We start from the raw sequence: 25,637 nt of genomic DNA, 5'->3' as shown, positions 1-25,637 counted from the left end.
CACAGACTGTCATGTGCTAGCTGTCTAGTCTGTGTTTTATAAATGTGCAATAAGCATAAAAATACGCATTTATATAAGGAATTGGAAACCTCAAGGCCACTTGATTTCTGTCACGACTTCTGCCGAAGTTGGTGCCTCTCCTTGTTCGGGCGGCGTTCGGCGGTCGTCGTCACCGGCTTTCTAGCTGCCACCGATCTACGTTTCTTTTTCCATTTGTTTTGTCTTGATTATACACACCTGGTTCCCATTACGTTATAATTTATTCCCTATTTAACCCTCTAGTTCCCACATGGTTTTGTGCGCGACTTCTGTGAGCTGGTGTGTTTTCCCTGCGTGGAAATTTTGTTGTTTCTTTTTTCGAATAAAGTACTCAGTTCTGTTTACTCAGTTCTGTGTCCTGCGCCTGACTCCGTCCTAACCGCTGCACATTGACACATGACAATTTCAATATCTTAACAAAGTGGCTATGTTGTTCAAACAGTTGAAGATGGACAGGAGGGTGCATTCATAACAGTTCAACTGTTCTGCCTTGTTAGCAAGAAAATAGATCCAAGTTGGCTCGACTTTAAATATAAAGATTAGCTGGCTACTCACTAGCACATGGGCTTGTGCTTGAGATATTGTTTTTACGAGACCTGTGTTCATTGTCTATAATGCCTGCTTCAATACATTAGTCATTATTAGTGGATATGCATTGTGCATGGTTCTGGTAAAACAATTTATCAAAAATTGCATTTTCATAGACAGACTTGAAAGCCAGATCAGTGATTATTGCAAAAAAATCAGGTAAAACAATTTTGATAAAATAATGAAATTATTAGTGGGTCGTATGGTTGTGGAAGGCTTATATTTAGCCTAGATATAATTTGACATGCAGTGTTTAGACCTTTGATTGTGCAACAAAGCTTATTTAGAAAATCGAGATATACTGTATATTGTGACGGTAATTGAATAACCGTGTAACTGACGGTTATGGATGAAGACTGTCATGAAAATAAAATAACTGTCAAAATCATTTAAATAGGCCTACATTCATTTTAGGATAAAAAAAATATACATAGATATATTAACTTTGTTTTCTTGTAGATAAACTTGACCTAATAGTGGGAGTGTTTACTAATGATTATAAGCAATTGTTTTGCTAACGTAGTCTGTCTATTAAACGTTCTGCATCTCCTTTTCAAAATGTTCTTTGATGCCGGAACAGCTAATCTGCTAGATGTACAGGGGTGTAGAGCGCTATAGGCTATGGCACTTCAGTAAAACACAATTCATGTGTGGACTTTCTTTTATACAAATGCACATTTTCATTGCTTGCTAGTAAATAAATGAATTGATCTTCTTTAAAAAAGGTTGGATGTGTCTGGTCTATTCATCAATTATATCAACAAGGTTGTTCTGGATCTGAGACCTACAGCCTAATTTACTAATCTTGTGTCAAATGCACAATGTGCTAATCCTCTCCAACCTGGCATGGTATAATTTGATACGGAATATTTTCTTACTGTATAGACTAATCATTGCTGATCAGGCCCGGTCCTGGATGATATGCCGCCCTAGACGAGAAAAATTGGTGCCCTCCTATCCCTGTAAAGTACAATAGTAGACAAGGCTATACAGTGTCGGCCTGTAATGCACTTTTATGAATGCCTATGTGGTAGCCTACCATTTGTAAAACAGGCAATTTACCGTTAATCCCTGTCATTTGGTTACATTAATTTCTGTTAATGCATGTATTAATTACAGCAATTTACCGTTCTCATTCTCGGAGTGAAAACATTGTTTGCAGAGCTCATAACCTGCTACACTTGTGAGAAACAAGTTTTTTATTTACGCGCTCCATGTGAGCAATAACATTGTGTCTGGTTTCTCTGTCCTGTTAATGTTGATGGAGCACTTACAGAAATATCTGGCCTGCTTCTCGCAAATGTCAAATGTAGAAAAGTGCCCAGCTGGGCTTCTCAGTCATTTTTTCCTTCACCTTACACAGTAAGTCAACAAAGTCAGTTTATTTATTTATTTTTAAATCCATTCGAATTATAATATGTGACTTGTTTCAGGAAACTAGGCGTATGTCGCACATCACTACTTCGCAGGAAAGGCATGTGAACAAATGTTTTAATGTGAAGAACAACATGACCTGCACCAAAGTCAAATCTGGGTATAACATTAGGCCAACGAGTGTCCAAATTCAAAAATACTGCGGTAGAATGCCCTGCTTTTAATTTGTCACACTCACAACCGTAAACTATTTTCTGTAATTAGCTCGCCATTATTCTGTAAATAATGATCTTGTTGTGAGTTTATTTTCCTGATGTTGTCAGTAATATGATATGGTCATTATTTGAACTGGCCAGCCAGCAAACTTAACATTAGCTAGCTAGCTAACAAGCTAGAAATGAACCAAAACATTGTTTAGAAAGCTGCTTTTAGTTGCCTGGTTTGCTAGATTGACATATATTGATTGACGTCCTTTGTCCTCGTCTTGTCGTGTCCCGTGTATATATATATTTACATCTTTCTTCGCATATCTTTTATATATTTTCTTTTCCAAAAACTCAACTTTAAAACACTCTCCTGCAACCCGCCTCACCAATAAAAAAAAAGAAAGTATTATTTACCTAAAATCTGAAATCCACAATAGAAGCTAGCCAGAAGCTAACCAGAAGCTAGCCAGAAGCTGACCAGAAGCTAGCCAGAAGCTATCCAGTTTACGTTATTATTCAGCTAACCACGGTTTGTGGTCATCAGCTATCCTTTAGCTCGAAAAGCTATCGCCAGTTTTGTACAACGCGACTCAGACCAGAGCATACCGGACCTATTTTCTCTCCATATCCCCGGATTTCAACCGCAAGCTCTGGACATTTACACCTGGATCTCGCAGCTAGCTAGCTGCTATCCGAGTGACTATTGACTTACGTCGGTCCCGGAGCAAACATAAATTATTCCGGAGCTAGCCAGCTGAAGAGTTCCATCAGCCACTCCTGGGCTACAATCACCTATCCGGACCCGTTTTACTGCCGATGCGGAGCCCCACCGGGCCTTCACGACTGGACTACCGATGTTATCTGCCCGAGGGAGTTATCCAGCTGGCCCCTCCGTCGCGATGTTACCTGAACGCCCATCTGCGGCCCGCTAATCGTTAGCTGTCTTATCGGCTGCTATCTGAATAGGTCTATCGGACAATTTTTTCTTGGGTCACTATAACTATATATATTTTACCAATTGGATTGATCCCCTCTACCACACGGAACCCCACTAATCTTCAGACGGAAACGCACGAGGTGGCTAAAAACAGACCTCCATCCTATGCTAGCTTGCTACCGATGGCCCGGCTAGCTGTCTGAATCGCCGTTACTCCAACCAACCTCACTACTCACTGGACCCTTATGATCACTCGACTAAGCATGCCTCTCCTTAATGTCAATATGCCTTGTCCATTGCTGTTCTGGTTAGTGTTTATTGGCTTATTTCACTGTAGAGCCTCTAGCCCTGCTCATTATACCTTATCCAACCTTTCAGTTCAACTACCCACACGATGACATCACCTGGTTTCAATGATGTTTCTAGAGACAATATCTCTCTCATCATCACTCAATACCTAGGTTTACCTCCACTGTATTAACAACCTACCATACCTTTGTCTGTACATTATACCTTGAAGCTATTTTATCGGCCCCAGAAACCTCCTTTTACTCTCTGTTCCGGACGTTCTAGATGACCAATTCTCATAGCTTTTAGCCGTACCCCTATCCTACTCCTCCTCTGTTCCTCTGGTGATGTAGAGGTGAATCCAGGCCCTGCAGTGCCTAGCTCCACTCCTATTCCCCAGGCGCTCTCTTTTGATGACTTCTGTAACCGTAATAGCCTTGGTTTCATGCATGTTAACATTAGAAGCCTCCTCCCTAAGTTTGTTTTATTCACTGCTTTAGCAAACTCTGCCAACCCGGATGTTCTAGCCATGTCTGAATCCTGGCTTAGGAAGACCACCAAAAATTCTGAAATCTCCATCCTTAACTACAACATTTTCAGACAAGATAGAACGGCCAAAGGGGGCGGTGTTGCAATCTACTGCAAAGATAGCCTGCAGAGTTCTGTCCTACTATCCAGGTCTGTACCCAAACAATTTGAACTTCTACTTTTAAAAATGTGTCTAAAAACAAGTCTCTCACCGTTGCCGCCTGCTATAGACCACCCTCTGCCCCCAGCTGTGCTCTGGACACCATATGTGAACTGATTGCCCCCCATCTATCAGAGCTCGTGCTGCTAGGCAACCTAAACTGGAACATGCTTAACACCCCAGCCATCCTACAATCTAAGCTTGATGCCCTCAATCTCACACAAGTGATCAATGAACCTACCAGGTACCACCCCAAAGCCGTAAACACGGGCACCCTCATAGATGTCATCCTAACCAACTTGCCCTCTAAATACACCTCTGCTGTTTTCAACCAAGATCTCAGCGATCACTGCCTCATTGCCTGCATCCGTAATGGGTCTGCGGTCAAACGACCTCCACTCATCACTGTCAAACGCTCCCTGAAACACTTCAGCGAGCAGGCCTTTCTAATCGACCTGGCCGGGGTATCCTGGAAGGATATTGATCTCATCCCGTCAGTAGAGGATGCCTGGTTATTAAAAAAAAAATGCCTTCCTCACCATCTTAAATAAGCATGCCCCATTCAAGAAATTTAGAACCAGGAACAGATATAGCCCTTGGTTCTCTCCAGACCTGACTGCCATTGACCAACACAAAAACATCCTATGGCGTTCTGCATTAGCATCAAACAGCCCCTGTGATATGCAACTTTTCAGGGAAGCTAGAAACCAATATACACAGGCAGTTAGAAAAGCCAAGGCTAGCTTTTTCAAGCAGAAATTTGCTTCCTGCAACACAAACTTAAAAAGGTTCTAGAACACTGTAAAGTCCCTGGAGAATAAGAACACCTCCTCCCAGCTGCCCACTGCACTGAGGATAGGAAACACTGTCACCACCGATAGATCCACTATAATTGAGAATTTCAATAAGCATTTTTCTACGGCTGGCCATGCTTTCCACCGGGCTACCCCTACCCCGTTCAACAGCACTACACCCCCCCACAGCAACTCGCCCAAGCCTTCCCCATTTCTCCTTCTCCCAAATCCAGTCAGCTGATGTTCTGAAAGAGCTGCAAAATCTGGACCCCTACAAATCAGCCGGGCTAGACAATCTGGAGCCTTTCTTTCTAAAATGATCTGCCGAAATTGTTGAACCCCTATTACTAGCCTGTTCAACCTCTCTTTCGTGTCGTCTGAGAAAGCAGCTGCGGTCATCCCCCTCTTCAAAGGGGGGGACACTCTTGACCCAAACTGCTACAGACCTATATCTATCCTACCCTGCCTTTCTAAGGTCTTCGAAAGCCAAGTCAACAAACAGATTACCGACCATTTCGAATCCCACCATACCTTCTCCGCTATGCAATCTGGTTTCAGAGCTGGTCATGGGTGCACCTCAGCCACGCTCAAGGTCCTAAACGATATCTTAACCGCCATCGATAAGAAACAATACTGTGCAGCCGTATTCATTGACCTGGCCAAGGCTTTCGACTCTGTCAATCACCACATCCTCATCGGCAGACTCGACAGCCTTGGTTTCTCAAATTATTGCCTCGCCTGGTTCACCAACTACTTCTCTGATAGAGTTCAGTGTGTCAAATCGGAGGGCCTGTTGTCCGAGCCTCTGGCAGTCTCTATGGGGGTGCCACAGGGTTCAATTCTTGGACCGACTCTCTTCTCTGTATACATCAATGATGTCGCTCTTGCTGCTGGTGAGTCTCTGATCCACCTCTACGCAGACGACACCATTCTGTATACTTCTGGGCCTTCTTTGGACACTGTGTTAACAACCCTCCAGACGAGCTTCAATGCCATACAACTCTCCTTCCGTGGCCTGCAATTGCTCTTAAAAACTAAATGCATGCTCTTCAACCGATCGCTGCCTGCACCTGCCCGCCCGTCCAACATCACTACTCTGGACGGCTCTGACTTAGAATATGTGGACAACTACAAATACCTAGGTGTCTGGTTAGACTGTAAACTCTCCTTCCAGACTCACATCAAACATCTCCAATCCAAAGTTAAATCTAGAATTGGCTTCCTATTTCGCAACAAAGCATCCTTCACTCATGCTGCCAAACATACCCTTGTAAAACTGACCATCCTACCGATCCTCGACTTCGGCGATGTCATTTACAAAATAGCCTCCAATACCCTACTCAATAAATTGCATGCAGTCTATCACAGTGCCATCCGTTTTGTCACCAAAGCCCCATATACTGCCCACCACTGCGACCTGTACGCTCTCGTTGGCTGGCCTTCGCTTCATACTCATCGCCTAACACACTGGCTCCAGGTCATCTACAAGACCCTGCTAGGTAAAGTCCCCCCTTATCTCAGCTTGCTGGTCACCATAGCAGCACCCACCTGTAGCACGCGCTCCAGCAGGTATATCTCTATGGTCACCCCCAAAACCAATTCTTCCTTTGGCCGCTTCTCCTTCCAGTTCTCTGCTGCCAATAATTGGAACGAACTACAAAAATCTCTGAAACTGGAAACACTTATCTCCCTCACTAGCTTTAAGCACCAGCTGTCAGAGCAGCTCACAGATTACTGCACCTGTACATAGCCCATCTATAAGTTAGCCCAAACAACTACCTCTCCCCCTACTGTATTTATTTATTTATTTTGCTCCTTTGCACCCCATTATTTATATCTCTACTTTGTACATTCTTCCACTGCAAATCTACCATTCCAGTGTTTTACTTGCTATATTGTATTTACTTCGCCACCATGGCCTTTTTTTGCGTTTACCTCCCTTATCTCACCTCATTTGCTCACATTGTATATAGACTTATTTTTCGACTGTATTATTGACTGTATGTTTGTTTTACTCCATGTGTAACTCTGTGTTGTTGTATGTGTCGAACTGCTTTGTTGGCCTTGGCCAGGTCGCAATTGTAAAAGAGAACTTGTTCTCAACTTGCCTACCTGGTTAAATAAAGGTGAAATAAAAAAATAAAAAAATATCAATCTATTTTTGAACAGATGGGTTTATTGGTGTTAAAATACACCAGTTATGCTATTTTGGACCACCAGGCTGCTGATGTCATGCAGCCTGTCATTTTTGTGTTTATACTTTTTCATAATGATAACGACAAGTTTGATGTCGGATGACAATAGAATATTCATGATGCGACAACTGTATACAGGCATGCTGAATGGGTGTAGACAAAGAAAAGCTCTCCAGTAGGTGTAACAAAACATTCAAGGGCCATTTTCTCAAACGTGGGGTTACAAGTTTATCAACTTTCAAAGCAGAATGACTTTCCCATTGTTCCTCAACTGTAGTGTATGATATACCATTTTCTAGCTCAGAGCCTCTACTTTTATCAAATGCAAAAACACCATTTCAAATTTTGCTACATAAGAATGAATCGAGTCTGAATGAGTCTGTCACATAGACAAAAACAAAAATATAAACGCAACACTCAACAATTTCAATTCAAAGATTTTACTGAGTTACAGTTCATATAAGGAAATCAGTCAATTAAAATAAATTCATTAGGCCCTAATCTATGGATTTCACATGACTAAGCAGAGGTGCAGCCAAGGGTGGAACTGGGAGGGCATAGGCCCATCCACTTCGCAGCCAGACCCACCCACTCGGGAGCCTGGCCCAGCCAATCAGAATAACCTTTTCCCACAAAAGTACTTTATTACAGACAGAAATACTCCTCAGCACCGCCTAATCCCGCAGGTGAAGAAGCTGTTTGTGGAGGTCCTGGGCTGGCATGGTTACACGTGGTCTGCGGTTGTGAGGCCAGTTAGACATACTGCCAAGTTCTCTAAAACAACGTTGGACGCAGCTTATGGTAGAGAAATGTACATTCAAATCTCTGGCAACAGCTCTGGTGGACATTCCTGCAGTCATCATGCCAATTACATTGTGTTGTGTGACAAAACAGCATTTCAAAGTGGCCTTTTATTGACCCCAGCACAAGGTGCACCTGTGCAATGATCATGCTGTTTAATCAGCTTCTTGACACAACTGTCAGGTGGATGGATTATCTTGGCAAAGGAGAAATGATCACTAACTGGGATGTACATTTGTGCACAAAATTTGAGAGAAATCATTTGTGCGTATGGAACATTTCTGGGATTTTTTATTTCAGCTCATGAAACATGGGACCAACACTTTACATGTTGCGTTTATATTTTTGTTTGTGTAGGTCCTCACAGTATTTTAAAAATCTTTCCAACACTCTCCTCCTTGATAATCAGTGTCGCTGATAAATAGGCTATGGACATGTTGTGTATATTTGTTTCTATTTTAATAATTGTCAATTTCATCTTCATACTATAGCATATTTTCCTTGTCAACTCATTATCTTATAGCCTACTTTCGGAAAGTCTAAGGTAGGCCTAGGATTTTTAATACGTTTTAAGGAAAGGACAAATATTTGCTCCTGTGTCTGACTTCGGCTATTTCAGCCACACCCATTGCTAACAGGTGTATACAATTGAGCACACAGCCATGCAATCTCCATAGACAAACATTGTCAGTAGAATGGACTTAATGAAGAGCTCAGTGACTTTCAACGTGGCACCATCATAAGATGCTACCTTTCCAATAAGCCAGTTCGTCAAATTTCTGCCATGCTAAAGCTGCCCCAGTCAACTGTAAGTGCTGGTACTGTAAAGTGGAAACGTCTAGGCGCAGCAACGGCTCAGCCGTGAAGTGGGAGGCCACACAAGCTCACAGAACGGGACCGCCGAGTGCTGAAGTGTCTGTACTCGGTTACAAAACTCACTACGGAGTTCTAAACTGGAAGCAACGTCAGCACAATAACTGTTCGTCGAGAGCTTCATGAAATGGGTTTCCATGGCCGAGCATCCGCACACAAGCCTAAGATCAACATGCGCAATGCCAAGCTGGAGTGATGTAAAGGTCACCAACATTGGACTCTGGAGCAGTGGAAACGTATTCTCTGAAGTGATGAATCACACTTCACCATCTGGCAGTCCACTGGATGAATCTGGGTTTGGCGGATTCCAGGAGGATGCTACCTGCCCCAGTGCATAGTGCCAACTGCAAAGTTTGGTGGAGGAGGAATAATGGCGTGGGGCTGTTTTTCATAGTTCGGGCTAGGCCCCTTAGTTCCAGTGAAGGGAAATCATAACGCTACAGCATACAATGACATTCTAGACAATTCTGTGCTTCCAACTTTGTGGCAACAGTTTGGGGAAGGCCCTTTCCTGTTTCAGCATGACAATGCCCCAGTGCACAAAGCGAAGTCCATACAGAAATGGTTTGTCGAGATCAGTGTGGAAGAACTTGACAGGCCTGCACAGAGCCCTGACCTCAACCCCATCAAACACATTGGGATGAATTGGAATGCCGACTGCGAGCCAGGCCTAATAGCCCAACATCAGTGCCCGACCTCACTAATGCTCTTGTGGCTGAATGGAAGCTAGTGGAAGGCCTTCCCAGAAGAGGGGAGGCTGTTATAACAGAAAAGGGGGGACCAACTCCATATTAATGCCCATGATTATGTAATGAGATGTTCGACTAGCAAGTGTCCACATACTTTTGGTCATGTCGTGTACGCTGGTAGCTTTGATTGATGGGTGCGTTTACGCGTGAGTGTGAGTTCGCTTCTTCTCTCTATAGGACTATATGTCCATACATAAAGTTTCATAAAGTAGTCTGTCTGGACTCCATCTTTTTAATAAGAATCAAAACGCTTCTGTCATGATGTAATCTTGTAAAAGGCCTGTTGTCAGTAGCTTAGGCTACATTATTTCTCTCATTATGGCGTCCTCTCTATGAAGAACATATGACAATGCATCGAATGACCACAGCAGCAGGGTCTGTGACGTTATGCAAATATTTTGGGAAAAGTGGGAGAAAAGCCATTGGACTTCGTTTGAATGGTTTTGTGCATCGGAATGGGATCTGTATAGAGTGTTCGTATATGCAGGTAGGCATAATGTCTTTATTTTGACTCTGTTAATGTTGTGTCAATACGAAAATGCGACAGATCCTCTCCAACCTGGCATTTCTTCATTTGTTTAATGAAATAGCATGATAATAATGAAGCGCAGTGGCTTGTTTCAAATATATTTTTATTAAGAAGGATATCCATGTAAACCAGTGTACAAACAAAATTGAACGGTTATGTCGGTGACCGTGTACAATGGCCTGGCCAATTACCGTAACCTCAAATTCCAAGACAGTCACAACCCTACTTGGGGGTAGAGACTATTAGCTACAAAGGTAGCTCTAAACACATTTTCACTTAGAGCAGCTGGCAAAAATGCATATCCAAGTCAAGAAAGCTTACCAGCAGCCAGCGGCACTGGTACCTATTTGTGTGTGCTTTTTCAAAGCCTATGTCAGATACTCCAATGAGTGTAATTGGCTCCAATGAGAGTAATTTACTTAATATTACTTGAGAAATAATGTTGACATCATTAGAAAGAAGATATTCTCCTCTTTTCTACTGTAGTTATGTAATTCAAAATGTATTTATTCTGTTGTTGCTAGCGATATTCATAAAAAATATTGTCATATTTGTGGACCCCCTGCAGTACCCCTGCTTTAGAAGGCAGTCTGGATGAACCTCTAAATGCCCTGTCTATTCACTGCTATCCCAGTACAATTACACATCGTCCCACCATGCCCTCTCCTTTCTCACAAGCCCGGCTTGTCACTTTCTGATATGGAGGACTTTACAACGTTGAAGGTCGGTTCGTCTATACACTAAACCTCATTTCCCCATGCTGCTCACTCTCTCCCAGAAGAGAGCCTTTTGATTGTCCATTTGAAAAAAGGGGGAGAGGAATCAGAGCTGCCTCGCATAGCCTCGCCAGGGCCTGAGAAAAGAGCTTTGTGAAGCGCCATTCCTGACTGCAGTCAGTTATAATGGTTTTCAATTAACCAGGGGATAAGAGTGTGAACTAATCTGGCCCAGCACAGGAGAGCCAGTCATGCAATATTCATGTACACAAACTAATGAAAGCCCAGATTAGCCTACATATTTACATGGGGTCGGCTCTGTGCCGACAGTCCGTCCAACACATGAAAGGAACCAGCAGCTGAGGAGAGGGATGGAGGGACTGAAAGAGAGAGACAGAAGAGAGGAAAGAGGGCAAAGAGAGAGAAAGAGAGGAGGAGACAGAGTGAGAGAAGAGAGAAATACTGTAGCAAGGGAAGAAAAATATTTAGAGTGAGAAAGAGGGGAGTGAGGGGAGGGACTGAGGGAGAGACAAAATGAGAGGGTGAAAGTGACCTTAAAAAGACCTCGAGAAAGGAGGGGAGCAAATGAGATCACAGGATAAGGAGAGGAGAAGAAAATAAAAGAGGCACGACTCCTCAAAATAGATTACAGATCATCTGCATTTTACCTTTTCACCCCCTGCTATCATTATACTCTCTAAAAGCGGTTACTACCCCTCTTCTCAAAGCGACAGCAATCTGATGGAGTGATCTTGACAAATTGGGCTGCTGAGAAGAGGGTGCAGTCGTTTCTTCCAGGGGAGGGGTTGTAGACAGAGTGTCTAAGACGGGACAGAGATATAACAGTAATTGTAATTGTAATTGTCTGATACGCTGGGGAGCGCTTGCCTGTAATCTCCCAAAAAGTGTTAAGGGGTGAAAATGGGGAGGGGGAGGCGTTCCAAGCGTAAAGGCACCATCTCATCAAGACTGTAGCAGCAGCGAAACGCTTTGTGATAATCATACAAAGGCCTTTATGTCTACATTATGTGTATGTATCAAAATGATGTCAGAAATTCATCCTTAATCCGTAGTTAAGAATAAAAGATTTAAGACTTCAAAGCTGGATTAATGTGAGGCTGGGCATACCAATTCCACACGAGGTGACTTTTTATGAAGCATTAACATGTGTATGTCAAACAGGAAGCTAATGGTGGGTTTAGTTTGAAAATATTCTTTGCCATTTTTTGTAGAGGTCTCAGAATTAATTTTATGCCCCATGGATATCTAATGTTATGCTTTTACGGACTTACACATTCAAGAAATAATGGAAAAGTCCTCATATTTTTTCATTGGAAACAACTAGGCATGCTGAGCTGTAAAACGTGTCTTGTTAGCTGTCTGTTAGCCTGATCTATTTCATTATCACGGTCCAAGGTTCTCCTGTGCTTGCTTTGATGTGCTAATGTTGAAATACAGCACTTTGTACGAGGACGTCAACATTGAACCATTTGGAAATAGAAAATACAAAACTTTTTTTGTTTCAAGAACTCGGAACTAGATCGGAGCAGGCTAATGAATTCAATATTCGATCAATGTGCTGGGCTGGCAGGTTCTTCCTCCTCCATCGCTGAATGTGAGAACATTTTGAAGTAAAATGTGAGAAATGTGCAGATTCACAGCTGAAGGGTGTATCTTCCTCTGAGACAGAGGGAGAAGGAGAGCAGGACAGACATGGAGAGGTAGAGTGAGAGAGATGAGAGGCAGGGAGGGAAAAAGACAGGAAGATATGAGAGATGGGCCGACAGGGCGGAAATGTTGATCTGAGGGCCATCGCCAAAGGCAGACAGAAATGCTTGAATTGCATTTTCTGCCTCTAACTGGTGTTTAATCGAGAGACAGATGGGGTTGAAGTGGGCAACTTGATCTCCTCCAATAACTTACATTGACAAGAGCTGCTCAGATATTCAACAACCTGAAACTAAAGGGTTTTGTCAGCAAAAAGAAATCTGCACTTTACAAGTGTGAGAGAGGTCTGTGAAAGAAAAAAGTTGTTTGAAGAAAGTTGACAGAACAAAAGATAGAGAGTGCTGCCTGATAGAGAGAGCAGAAGAGGTAGGCCTGTACCATCTGTTCATCATTATGTCTGGGATCCCTTTTTGGAATGCTGCAGAACCCAACATTTACTAGCATATTGCCATATCTCTGTTTTACTCTGTGTATGTAATCATGATGCTGCTTTCACTTTCACTTTACTGAAAACACAATGAGACCAGTGTTCCAAACATGAACGCCGCAACTTTGCATGTCCATGCATTTCAGATGAATTTATGGTACGAACGCTACAAAGATTTAGACACTAAAAAAGGGAGGTCAAAGGGCACTGTGCATAGCTAAACTCTGAGAGGCATAACAGAGACACTGGATCTACTACAGCAAGTATTCATACTGTCCCCAACAGACACCAGTCTACAGTGCGGTGGCAGTTCCAGGCCAGTCTTTGGTAGAGACAGGGTTCAGCAGAACAACTGAGACAAAGGCTCAGACTCACTTGATGCCCTGATCGCTTTGATATCCACATCTGTTAGCTCCTCAGTAAAGCTTGAGGAGTAGGGTTGGAGGAGGGTGGGGACCCCCCTTCCTCCCTGGGGACCAGTTACATTTTCATTTGATAGGAACTGGAAAACCAGCATCTGTAATTAGATTACAAGTAGATGGATGAAAAGGGGGGAAAAAACCAAGTTAATTAACTCAAACGATATTCTAATCAGGTTTCATAATTCCCCCCCCCCCCTCCCCTCAGCTCTCTGAAACAACCTCCAATCTGGATCCTCTCACAAATCCCCGGGGCTCACCATCATACCAACCAAGAGAAGCTGGGCACTCAAATAAGATCATTTGGCGCTAATTTCCCAAACAGGAAAGCACTTAAGACATGCATTGACTGAGAGGAGTAAGTGGGCGCATCCATAACTAATGAGCAAAGCGGAACATACGGAATACGCACGGCGATGAAAGGCGGAACATTTTTTGGGGGGAGAAGAGAGGCAGTTGCTGGAAGCAGCTTCCATCAGCACAGGAAATGAGGACACAGAATTTTTTCCGGACGTGGGGAAACACTCCTCTGATAACAGACAAAGATGCTGCTCTGAACCAGTGTCATCTTCCACGCGCCAGTCTACACTATCTGCCAACCTGTCTGTCTGTCACACACTGGTTCGGAAGGCAGACTCCCTACAGCAAAGTGACATGTGGGGGAAGGGAGTGGAGGGGGGCTTGGTAGGTCAGTATCACACTCTGTATGTGACACTGACCAATTGCTTTACTGGCAGTATATTTGTCTTGTAGACGCTGTTTTTTGTTGGCGCTACTGAAGTAGAAAAATGATTCCAACCTTGTTCCGTAACAGAGCCACTCAGACATCACACAGACAATTCAATCAACCATCCATTATATTTGTCTCTTACTTTGATTGGAAATCCATTTCAAATGTCAAGTCATTTTCCATTTCTCACACTGCATGAATGAATCAGAAAGTGACAAAATCTTTCAATCAAACAGAGCCAGAGATTACATGTCAGACTGGTGAATATTTCCCAGTCAGACCACGACGCTGAGTGATAGTGTGTATAGCAGCTGCTGTCCGATCCTATCACTTATGAAGAACAGGGATGGGTAAAGGTAGTGCTGAGCAACTAACCACATTTTAACGTGGCTCTTATTAATTGCTTTATTCTGAGTTGTTAGAGAATGGAATGTTTTCAAAGTTTTGGCAATTGAATGTTCTCAATATATTTGGCTTTGGAATTTCAATGAAAAAGCTCATATTTCATAATGCATTTAACGTATAAAAGTTGTTTTGTTTTTTTACGAACTGAAACGAACAGATTTTTTAAATCATTAATAGTTCAGCACTAGGTAAAGGTCATGCAGGGGCTTGGTGTTGTGATGTGTGTAAGGATATTAGAGTAATTCACTCTTTGTTTCAGCATTTGATGCCACAATCCTCTCAAAAGGGTGAGACAAGAACTACAGTTTCCTGGTGTAGTCTACATGGCTCTGGCTGCTGATACAGACTCCGACTGAACACACGCCCAATCATTTGATTAGCAGTGCTATCACAGAGACAGACACCAGCCAGTTACCAAATTAGGCTGGGTTCCAAAGCCCCCCCCCTCCCACACACACACAAAAAACATCCTGCATTGTCAAAAGAGTAGCAACAAGTAGGATTAGCAGATCAAACAAGGTTCCCCTCGGACTAGGAGTACATTGGCTCATGCAGCACTGGTTTGATTTTAAAACATTTGCTCCACCTCTACTTTTACCTCAAAAACAAGCTGTGGGGAGCTTTCCTCTCATCTAACAAACAAACCTAGCCTGCTAGTTGAGTCAGTGGAGAGCTATAGCCAAGGACATTCCCCAGACTATGCTGTGAGTTTCAGGCAGGCAGCGCTGCCACCATAGTCCCCGTCGTCACTGCAGCCCTCCTCTCAGGCTGCACTGCCTGAAGCCCTTCTCTCTTAGCCCGACAGACAGGCAGACGGACAGGCAAAGGGAGGAGGGCTCTGGGAAATGGATTTATTGGCTGGAATCTCATCAGCTCCAGTAAACTACAGTCAGTGCCTTTCTATTTAAAAACTCATATGTGTTCATACAGTAAGCTACCGTATGACAGGAGGAGAAGTAGAAATAATAATACAACAGGTTTTATAGTCACTTCAATTAACGTCACTATCTTTCTGGAGGTTTGACGTCAGTGGTTATGTAAGGTCCAGATCAGTTTCCTCTCTGGGAGCCAGAGGTACCAGGTGGACAGGCCCATCTGGGCCATGCAGCCAGGGAGGGAGGGACAGCCAGGGAGGGACAGCTGGTGCCAGTCGGAGCCCGTTGGCCACAGGTGCAGCCGTGCACGGTGACAACTCCACAGACTGAGACACTGATTAACAACATACCATACAGTACCTCAAAGAGCTGGGAATGCCAGTCAGCATCGTTCTGTAAAGATTCTAATGTCCCCTGGGCGCTGTTGTAAAACTACACTGACAAACAGAAGGAAAGGCCTCAGCCCATCACAGTATCAGTTTCACACCAACCTCATCAATCACCGTCACCATCAGGGTCTGGACCTCTGACCCTCTTCCTTATCACTGACATCATCTTCCAGTGTCACAGCTTCATACACTAACTGCATTAAGCCTTTCTCTAACATGAATACAACGGTCTGTTTGTGGGACGGCCCAGAGACCAGGGCTTCTCCCATAAAGAGTTAACTGATGCTTTAGACAGACTCTCCAGCAGTACTGTGTGCGTAGCCGTGTAAAGTTAAAGCATGTATACACACCACAACTCTTTCATTCAACACCCTCTCCAACATACTGCCACGCGGAGCTAAAGATGGCTTTGTTCATATTTAGACGATGGGGAGGGCTACATTACCCTCCCAAATGTTAATCGTGTGAGTAATTTCACACCTGAAGTGTTACACCAACTGTTGTGAGCCAAGTTACGCTCTTTTGTTCCACACAGTAATTATGTCTCCTTTTAACAGCATCAATTGGAGCAGCTTGAGAGTAGAGACAACGCACTTTTTATTGTGGAGACAGAGTACAGATAGTGGTGCTAAACATGTTCAGTTCAGGATGATTTCACAGAGTGGATCATCCAGACAGGTGGCAGGGGGATGAGGCGCCCAAAACATTTTACACTGCTATTAATGCAGCCATAACTAAAACAATAGAAGACAGTCACACCACAGAACAGACATTCCATATTGTCTGGCTGACTGTCAGAGTGACTGCAGAAGATCTGTGAGTGAGTGAGTAGCTTTCAATTTGCTATTATTAGCCTCCCAAAGCGGGTGGGTCCAATGCTTGAGATTCCACAGAGGTAATTGGAGCCCTCTCCAGACTAGAGAACAATATTTGCTCTAATATGACCTTAGACCCTTGAGTGAGAGGAATATATATCTAATGAGATGAGTGGAGGAGAGTTAGATGAGAGGAGGATACCACGTTGTTGTCTTTGATAGATTATATTGTGTACATTGTTCTACTCCATCATTGCCCAGATTCAGGACACAATCAGCCACAGCACACACAGCATGCACACACACACACACCCACTTGTCATACATGAACGTGTAGACATGTGAATGGAAATGTGTGAATTAACATATTCAGCCATCACATTCATATACTGTATATACACATAGATAAATCCTGTGTTGCTTTCCCATCGTATTTCATGGCCCCACTGAGACTATATGGCAAAGCAATTCACTGCAGTTCTAAACGGTGTTGAAGAAATTAAGGTGGCATGCACGTCTATGAATGTGTGTTGCAATGATATTAAAACCAATAAAAAGAGCAACGATGACATAAAAATGCCCTAAAAAAAACAGGAAAGGATGCTAAAGAAGAGGAGAAACAAGTCAATGGGCTGTCAAAGCATCCTCCAGGGAGAGGGAGAGGAGGCAGAGAGGAGAAACAAGTCAATGGGCTGTCAAAGCATCCTCCAGGGAGAGGGAGAGGAGGCAGAGAGGAGAAACAAGTCAATGGGCTGTCAAAGCATCCTCCAGGGAGAGGGAGAGGAGGCAGAGAGGAGAAACAAGTCAATGGGCTGTCAAAGCATCCTCCAGGGAGAGGGAGAGGAGGCAGAGAGGAGAAACAAGTCAATGGGCTGTCAAAGCATCCTCCAGGGAGAGGGAGAGGAGGCAGAGAGGAGAAACAAGTCAATGGGCTGTCAAAGCATCCTCCAGGGAGAGGGAGAGGAGGCAGAGAGGAGAAACAAGTCAATGGGCTGTCAAAGCATCCTCCAGGGAGAAGGAGAGGAGGCAGAGAGGAGAGAGACAGCACAGCAGTATAAGTAGGTAATAGAACATCGAGTTAAATATATAATGAGGGATGAGATCATTAGACATTGTGGAGTGAGTAGATGTGCAGATGGGGTGTTGTGTTGTAGCTCTCATTAGTGTCTCTGATTTCCTTTGTCTCCCACTTGTCTGTCTGCCTTGTTAAGAGCCCCAGGATAAAGTCTCTTCTCTCCCTCAGAAGAGGAGCTGGGAGAGAACGTATCTTCTGCAATGGAATGTCAGTTCTACATTAGGCCCACATATCTCAGCGAATATAAACATATGCCTAACATGATCCTGTATAAAGCCCATAGAAATAAAGGTGAGCCCACGGGGTAGGGAACAGGAGCTAAACCGAGCCCTGAGAGATGGTGATGGGGAAACCTCGGTGGACTTGGGTCAGTACATTTCTCCTTCCTTCCTACTGTTTTACGGCCAGCAGTAAAATCCCTCCCTAGCTGCCCTCAGCAGGTTCAGCATGGCAGAGGAGAGGAGGGGAGGAGAGGAGGGCCAGCTAGGTGAGAGTGACGCTAAGGGAAACTAAAACAATCTGCTCAGAGCTCTGCTGCTTCTCTGACCCCTGGAGGAACAATCTGCTGAAACCATCTGGGTCTATGTCATGCTACCTCTCTCTCTTTCTCTCTCCTCACAGGGTCAAACTAATCAAATTCATATCATCTTCAGGGCCAGAGACTCTTACTCTAAAATCTCTAAGTCACAGGTCAAATGCATGGCCTCAATTCAGTCTCTCTCCCACTTCTGGATCGAGGAGGGCTTAAACTTGTCAATCTGTTGAGTGTCTTTCTGGGTGTAAAGTGGTCAAGAGGACTGAAGGGTACAGTCATTCTACAGAGAGACTGACCTTCCCCATCCCGGAGTCCCCCAAAGAGAAGCTGCCAGGCCACCATGGTCCCTCCTCAGACTGGCTCTCTAAGGAATGAAACAGCAGCAGGCCACAAAGGCTCTGGCTAAGCCCTGGACACACTCCTGGAAAATTGCCATCTCTGAGGGGATGGAATTAGTGGGATTTAGGGGCGTATATGTGAGGCAGGGTGGTATTAGCGGCTCTCCAACCCATCTCTCTGCTGACCAGATCACAGGCCTTTAAAACACACTAGTCGTGTGTTTCTGTCACAGCACCAGGCATGGGTCTGGGCCTAGATGGAGACACAGACAACTGCAACGTCTTCAGTCTGGGCTGGTACGGAGCCAGGGAGCCATTCCATAGCGGAGTTAAAGGGGAATGTATATAATGGGTTTTTGGCCACTGAGTTGATAGTAAATGTTGTGAAACAGAAAAAGGAATGCATGTTTTTCATTCTATGCGCAGGGAAACGCATTGAGGATAAATGGATGTGTCTCTTGGACTGTAGATAGCACTCAATCATGTCCTGATTTTCCTACAGCCTATGAAATACTGCTGCTCTGTATGTTAGCGGCATACTTGCACATAGTGGAGGGGCTTAACCACTAAATATACTGGGGCTGGGGCCCACAATATGATTTTTCCACCTCATAGCACGGGGAAACTTGCTCCAATTGAACCGCCGATATTACCTGTAGAACCACCCAGTGGCAGGCACCTCCAGGACCCACAACGCACCAGACCACAACCCTGGAACAATGACCTCAATAAACCCAAACACACACCCAAAGAAACTAACCCAGAGCACAGGGGTAGCACAGGGGGTAAAAAAACACAGTATGTGTTGAGTTAGCTCTCTGAGGCTTGGAGAAAAACATCAATGTATCATTTTACACATATACTGTATCAATCTGTCCGTTCACCTCTAGATAGCTTTCTGGTTATCCATCTGCACAAACATTGATTCTCGGTGTGCAGGTCGCAGGAATGAGGATTAATGACAATAGAATGGCACAGTCACCATTGTTCCTATTGTTACTCTTATTTTGACAGTGGTCTCCCTCCCCAGTGTGCCAGGCCAGGCTGACATAAGCCTACAGCTCATGAGTACTGCAGACCACTGCGTCACAATAAGAGCAAGGGAGGCCTTGCACTCTGGGAAGCTCTATCGCCTCTCTCCTCCATCTCTGTCCTCCGGTCCCCAGATGGGGAGGGGGTGGGATTAGCAGAGCAAGGAGAGCACATACATTTCAGCTGCTGGTGCTGAGTTGTTTGCTGTCCTTTCGCTCTCTCCATCCCTCCCCTCCCTCCCTGGTCTCTTCCTGCCTCCCTCCTTCCCCCAGAGGATGGGCCGCGAGGGCTGAGATAGCCATGCTGCGGCCGCTTCCCGTTCTGCTAGGCATGCTGGGTCTTAAATACTGCGCAGCATCAGGAACAGCAGGTGCTATCACTCCCTATCATTAATTATCCCTGCCGCTTCACTCTGGGGCCCTCTCCCTCTCTCACTCCTCAACTCCAAATCTTTATCTCCTGCACAATCTCTCTCATTCCATTCCCACACTCTACCTCCTTTCTCTCACTTTCTCTTATTCAATCCATCTCCAATTCTATCAATGTCTACAGCTCTACAGTAATGCCATCTCCTCTCCTCCTCTACATCCTCCAGATCTCTGCTTATATCTCCCGCTCTATCCATCTCCTCTCCTCCTCTCCATCCTCCAGATCTCTGCTTATATCTCCCGCTCTATCCATCTCCTCTCCTCCTCTCCATCCTCCAGATCTCTGCTTATATCTCCCGCTCTATCCATCTCCTCTCCTCCTCTACATCCTCCAGATCTCTGCTTATATCTCCCGCTCTATCCATCTATCTTGCGTTCATTCGCATTCATTTGTTCCCTGATGTGTCTCAATCTCTGTCCAACGTTCTCCTAACTTCTCCCAGCCTGCTGACAATCAACCGAGTAGGTTTCTCTTGTTTCCCTGCTCCCTCCCTCCTCTCCCCCTCAGATGCGTGTCCTCCAGCCTCTCCTCACATTCTGATGGGTTTTCCTCTGCCGTAAATCTATTCCAAACTGCCGGCCTGCTGCTGCCAGCCAGGAGAAGTCACAGGGAAATAATGCTGAATCAAAAGAAAAACACAGAATAAAAAACTCCCCCCCAAGTCAAAATGTGGCGAACAAGGTCAGAGATGAAGGAGTGACCCTGGAGATGATAAGGGCTTAGGCCACAACTACTCTCCTCACATACTGTAAACAGAGACATAAGGTTCTGCCATACGGCTGTGTCCTAGTCAGACACAGGTGAATGTGCTTTAAGTCAACTGAGAGAGACCCAGAGGAACCGCTGGCATGACCACAAAAACAAACAGTGACTTCCCCATCCTTGGGTTCAGGCTGCCATAAACTTGGCTGTGAACTCCAAACGTGCAAACCAGTTCTGTAAACTGAGACCAGCTAGAGGCATGGTAACAGGATGTCAGGCCTTTCCACACAGACAGATAGCGGAGGGTGATAATGACACATGGAGAAGTGACATACAGCACTTTGAGATATCAGCTGATGTAAGAAGGGCTATATAAATAAATGTGATTTTGATTTGACGACTAGCTGAGGGGTTACAGGTGACGGGGGGGTCCGTTCTGAGCTGCACACAAACAAATCGAAAAAACAATACTCACAATGATTTTACCTTCTCTGCGCTGCATTCTGTGTGAGGATACTGCCTGCGGTCTACTTCTTTATTCAGTTGTGCCGCGGTTGGAAGCACAATGTCAGCTCCAGCCTGATTCATTGAATTAGTCTCTTCACAGAACAGGTGCTGTCTGTGTTTCCACATGCTTGTCCTTGACCGGCAGCATGGCCACCACAATGGACTGCAGGCTCACAACCTCAGGCTCAGACAGGACACACCTTCAGTGTTCCTTATAGCATCGCCCACTGCTGGGTTAATACCAATGGCCCAGCTCTATAGGACTATGGTCATTCTGGGAGGACAGTGTGTCTGGATTAGCTGGCTTGTTAGGAGCAGTGACTGGACTAATGGTCAGATCTAGAGAGTTGATGGCTCAAATCCCCACTGTGCATTTGGCAGTTAAGCCTGTGAACAAAACTATCTGCTAAGCGAAGATTGATTATTATTGAACAGGCAGGCTTATCTTCACTATGTCTGAACCTTGAGTAGGAGTCACCCCCCCCCCCCCCCCCAGTCCCGTGTTTCCTACTCTGTTTAATTACAAAAGTGTAACAGAGCCTGCTCTCTAATCGGCTCAGGTGTTCTGTGCATTCAAACGGCGCAGAGGAGCAGCAAGGTAGCTGATCCTACTAATCCACTGGAAAACTGGAATTTTCATATTTTCCAACCTTTTGTAGAGATGCTATCAGGGGCCAACAGCAAGGGAATCTCTCTCCAACTCTCTCTCCCTCCAACATCACTGAGCAGATATGGAGTTTTTAACTTATTAGTGTAATCCATTATGAGGAGGTAGGGCAGACACTTGGCCTGAGTCGATATGACCCTCCTATGCTTTCCTATTGATCTCCATCAGACTACAAGTGGAGCAACGCGACTGATTGAAAAACAGACACATTATACGTGAGAGCGGGAATACTGAACTGAAGGACCTTCTCCGCCATTGCTGTGTCTGTAAGTGTCTGTGTGTGTCTGTGAGTGGTTTAGAAAAGAAAGTAGTCTCCAGAAACCACAGAAGAGGAACACAATGGCTGTATCTTTGCCTCCATTGTTCTTCCTGACTGCCTTGTGCAATGCCTAGGCCAGAGCGCACAGTCAGGAAATGTCTTTGGCTCTATACCAGAGGACAGGATGAAGGGACAATGTCACACACATGCCCAAACAGTGTGTGAAAAGACACCTGAATGTCTTTAATGTGCAGTCAGCGTTATGTGTAGGCCGTTTCACGTGGAAAGTGAGTTAGTAAGTTAGTGTGTGTATGTGTGTATGTGTATGTGTGTGTGTGTGTGTGTGTGTGTGTGTGTGTGTGTGTGTGTGTGTGTGTGTGTGTGTGTGTGTGTGTGTGTGTGTGTGTGTGTGTGTGTGTGCATGCGTGCGTGCGTGAGCTATTGATGTGCAAAATAGCATTGCATATAAATGACTCAATACACTTCAAACATGTAATAACCTTTGTTCATTGTTGTGAGGCACCACACAAATCCAGTTTATTCAGCCTTTAACAACATGTAGGCCTTAATTGAATCAATAACTTCAATGGAAATGAATGACAACATTCTCCCTTATGGTCTTTTAAGGTTGAGCAACTTTTCTGCAGTGTGACTGGGTTTGAATTCCAGCTGTGAGTAAAGGCTTTTAATCCTCAGAGGGGGGTCTCGTGGATGATTCTGGCAGAGCTGCAGCGCAGCTGCTGGAATGATTCATGACATGCACCGGTCTTTTCTTTACTGTGGTAATCATTCTATAATAAGAACCTTTCTTTTACATTTCTCTTTTCATCATCAGTAAATTATTCAGGATCAAAAGTATTCTCATTAATTACTATTCCCATTACATGATTCAGAACAAACGACTGGTAAAGCCGAATTTGAGCAATGAGCAGATAGAGCAAGTTTGCCGACACTGTGGGTATGTCTCAGTAGTCTGAATTGGCTTCCTCTCCTCATCTCCTGTCATCCATCTCCTTATCTCCTTTCATCCATCTCCAATCCCTCACCTTTGCTGATCTAAAATTAGGGATATGAGTAAGACATATCAACGTTGTTGCTTTCCGTAGGTCAAATCTTAAGGGTCAGTTGGCTTAAACAAAATGAGATTAGGGAAGATACTTTGACTATCGAGATGCAACACATTCTGGGAGTATGTCATTTCTCATATCAATAGACAAGTGCCACCTAGTGGGAAGAAAGCGCAATATCTGCTGCACCTTTGCCCATGAGAGGTTTCGTGCTTTTCAGATGATGCATGTAAGCCTATATTTTTCCATGTGGTAATACTTGAACGTTTCTCAAGGAAAACAATAGAAGAGAGTTTAGAGGACAATATTATAGTTTCCTCCAAGAGAGGGGATTCATTGTTGCTGACTTAACTTTAAACACATCCTTTATTATATAGGCAATGCTGTTATGTTTTTGTCGACTTTCTATCATCTCAATTTCACAGTTAGATGGGATGACGCACAGCTATCTGCAAATCCTACACAAAATGCCTTAATTATCCCTGTGATGTCCCTGACTTGTCAATTCGTTAAGAAGGCCACTAAAGGGTCGTGGTTGCAAACTGTTGGTTTCTACAGAAATCGATGGCAGTATCATAAAGGATATACATACAAGGAGATTGTACTTACATTTCTCAAGGGCAATGAATGCGCAATGTTATGGGATGTCTATATCACCTTTAAGACTATTTGCCTTCCTATTTCTGGCTGAAACTGGGCTATAAATTTATGTAAAATAACCTACACATTTTCAACGGAAATAGAGTAGAGCACTAAAAGGATGTTTAATTCGTTTTATGGACAATTAAATGTCATTCGATTGAACCGTTTGACATACCAGTACACGCACCGTCACTCATCTCCAGACTGTTTTCAAGTTCATTTTATTCACCCGAGCATAATTATTCACATTCGCTCCAACTCACGAGTCGTGTCCAGCAATAGGATATGCAGGTTTGTGAAAACTGCAATTTCTTAATTATTATCAATAACCTAATGAAACAAAGGTCACTGTTGAATCAGCAAACATGAGCCCAGAAACTAATACAAGTGCCTATCCAAAAGGAACAATTAAAATGGAAACATTGACTGGCCCTATAGCCTATCTTGTGGCCATAAATTAGTAGGCTACAATACTGGGACAAAATAAAAATGCATATATTGCCTTTTGGCCAAAACGACAAACCGTGTACACAGTACGTGTCACCTAACCAACCTATCATCCTAAAACCGAGTCCCCGGTCAACTTGGAAAGAATGTACCGGTGAGATTATTAATTACCTACAAGTATATTACAAAAAACTAAAACATATCAGTTTCACTCACCTTCTTCCGGGGCTGCCATTTCATCATATTTGTAAACCAAAAATGTACAGCATCAAGATATTATATAAGAGGAAAACTGAGATTCAAGGGAATTCCAAGAGCAAGTCATGCTGCTTCTTGACTTCCCTCAATTTTGCAGCATATTTTCTCCAAGAAGCGGCGCATGATAGACGATGCACGGTTCTACGTCAAGTGGGTAGAGATGGCACACGATAGGACCTTTTAATTCAACTAATGGGATGGAGGAGAATATTTTTTACTAAAACATCTGAATGTCCCGGTTTTCAGTTCAACCGTTTTGGATAAATAAGACTATGGGTCACGGTGCGTAAAATCCAAACTACAAATCCGAGATGAGCCACCCCTTCTTGTACAGTCCTTTCGGTAGATCGCTCCGCTGGCAGTCTTATAGCAGGGTTTTCGAAGACCTATCCAGTTACTTTGACTGCTGGACTATGTGGAAATTCATTCTTCCAACTTTTTGTCAACCCCCACGTCTTTCGTGCATTACAAAACCGTTAGTCCGACAGCAAATAGAAAAACAAGTCCAACGTTTTGTGCTTATCCCACCGAAATACGGGTCTTTCCAAAACCTTTTCAAAACACAGAAACATATGACAACTCTTGTTAATTCCTTATCTAACGGTAAAAAAAAAAATGTAGCATCAAATGTCCAGCAAATGTCAATGCCAAAAACAGATCTCTACCGCGAACGTGCTACATACACAGCGCAAAAGAAACAGTCGCAGGAGAGGAGAGGGACAGAAACAAATCCCTGGAATTTCTATGCGAGGAGCTGTAAGGATATCCTGCAACAGCAACAAACTGAACTACACAACTATAATGACTCCTTTCCTTGCTCCTTAGCGCTCGGGATTTGCAGCGCTCAGAGCTGGAACCGAGCAGCACACGCACGAGCCGGCGCGGTCATACTCTAACCATAGCGCGCGCGACGGATATAAAGCCGATGTGGCCAGAGAAAAGAGTCCAGACAGAGCTGAGCCAACACTGCAATAACACAAGGGCCCCCAGGAAGGTATGGCACAACTATAAAGGCACTGAAACAGTGGAGGAGTAGAACTTGCGCAATACTATGTGAAAGTGAAAAAACATAAACGTCATCCTGATAAACATGAGACCGAAACCCTTGCCACAA

The 25,637-nt window shown here is 44.1% G+C and overlaps 1 protein-coding gene across 2 annotated transcripts in view; it reads right to left on the bottom strand.

The window, feature by feature from the left end:
* The window catches only part of LOC139545387 (tetratricopeptide repeat protein 28-like), a 263,792-nt gene extending 238,462 nt beyond the window's left edge, over positions 1–25,330 (bottom strand). For both annotated transcript variants that reach the window (XM_071353103.1, XM_071353104.1), the window contains exon 1: positions 24,482–25,330. In XM_071353103.1, the coding sequence (XP_071209204.1) occupies positions 24,482–24,508 (27 nt within the window). In that variant the 5' untranslated portion in view covers positions 24,509–25,330. The remainder of the gene's footprint in view (positions 1–24,481) is intronic.
* Between the last annotated feature and the right edge of the window lie 307 nt (positions 25,331–25,637).

This window comes from Salvelinus alpinus, chromosome 19 (assembly GCF_045679555.1).
Source record: "Salvelinus alpinus chromosome 19, SLU_Salpinus.1, whole genome shotgun sequence".
Taxonomy (NCBI): domain Eukaryota; kingdom Metazoa; phylum Chordata; class Actinopteri; order Salmoniformes; family Salmonidae; genus Salvelinus; species Salvelinus alpinus.
Note: the sequence above shows the minus strand (reverse complement) of the source record. Positions and strands in the feature narration are given on the sequence as shown.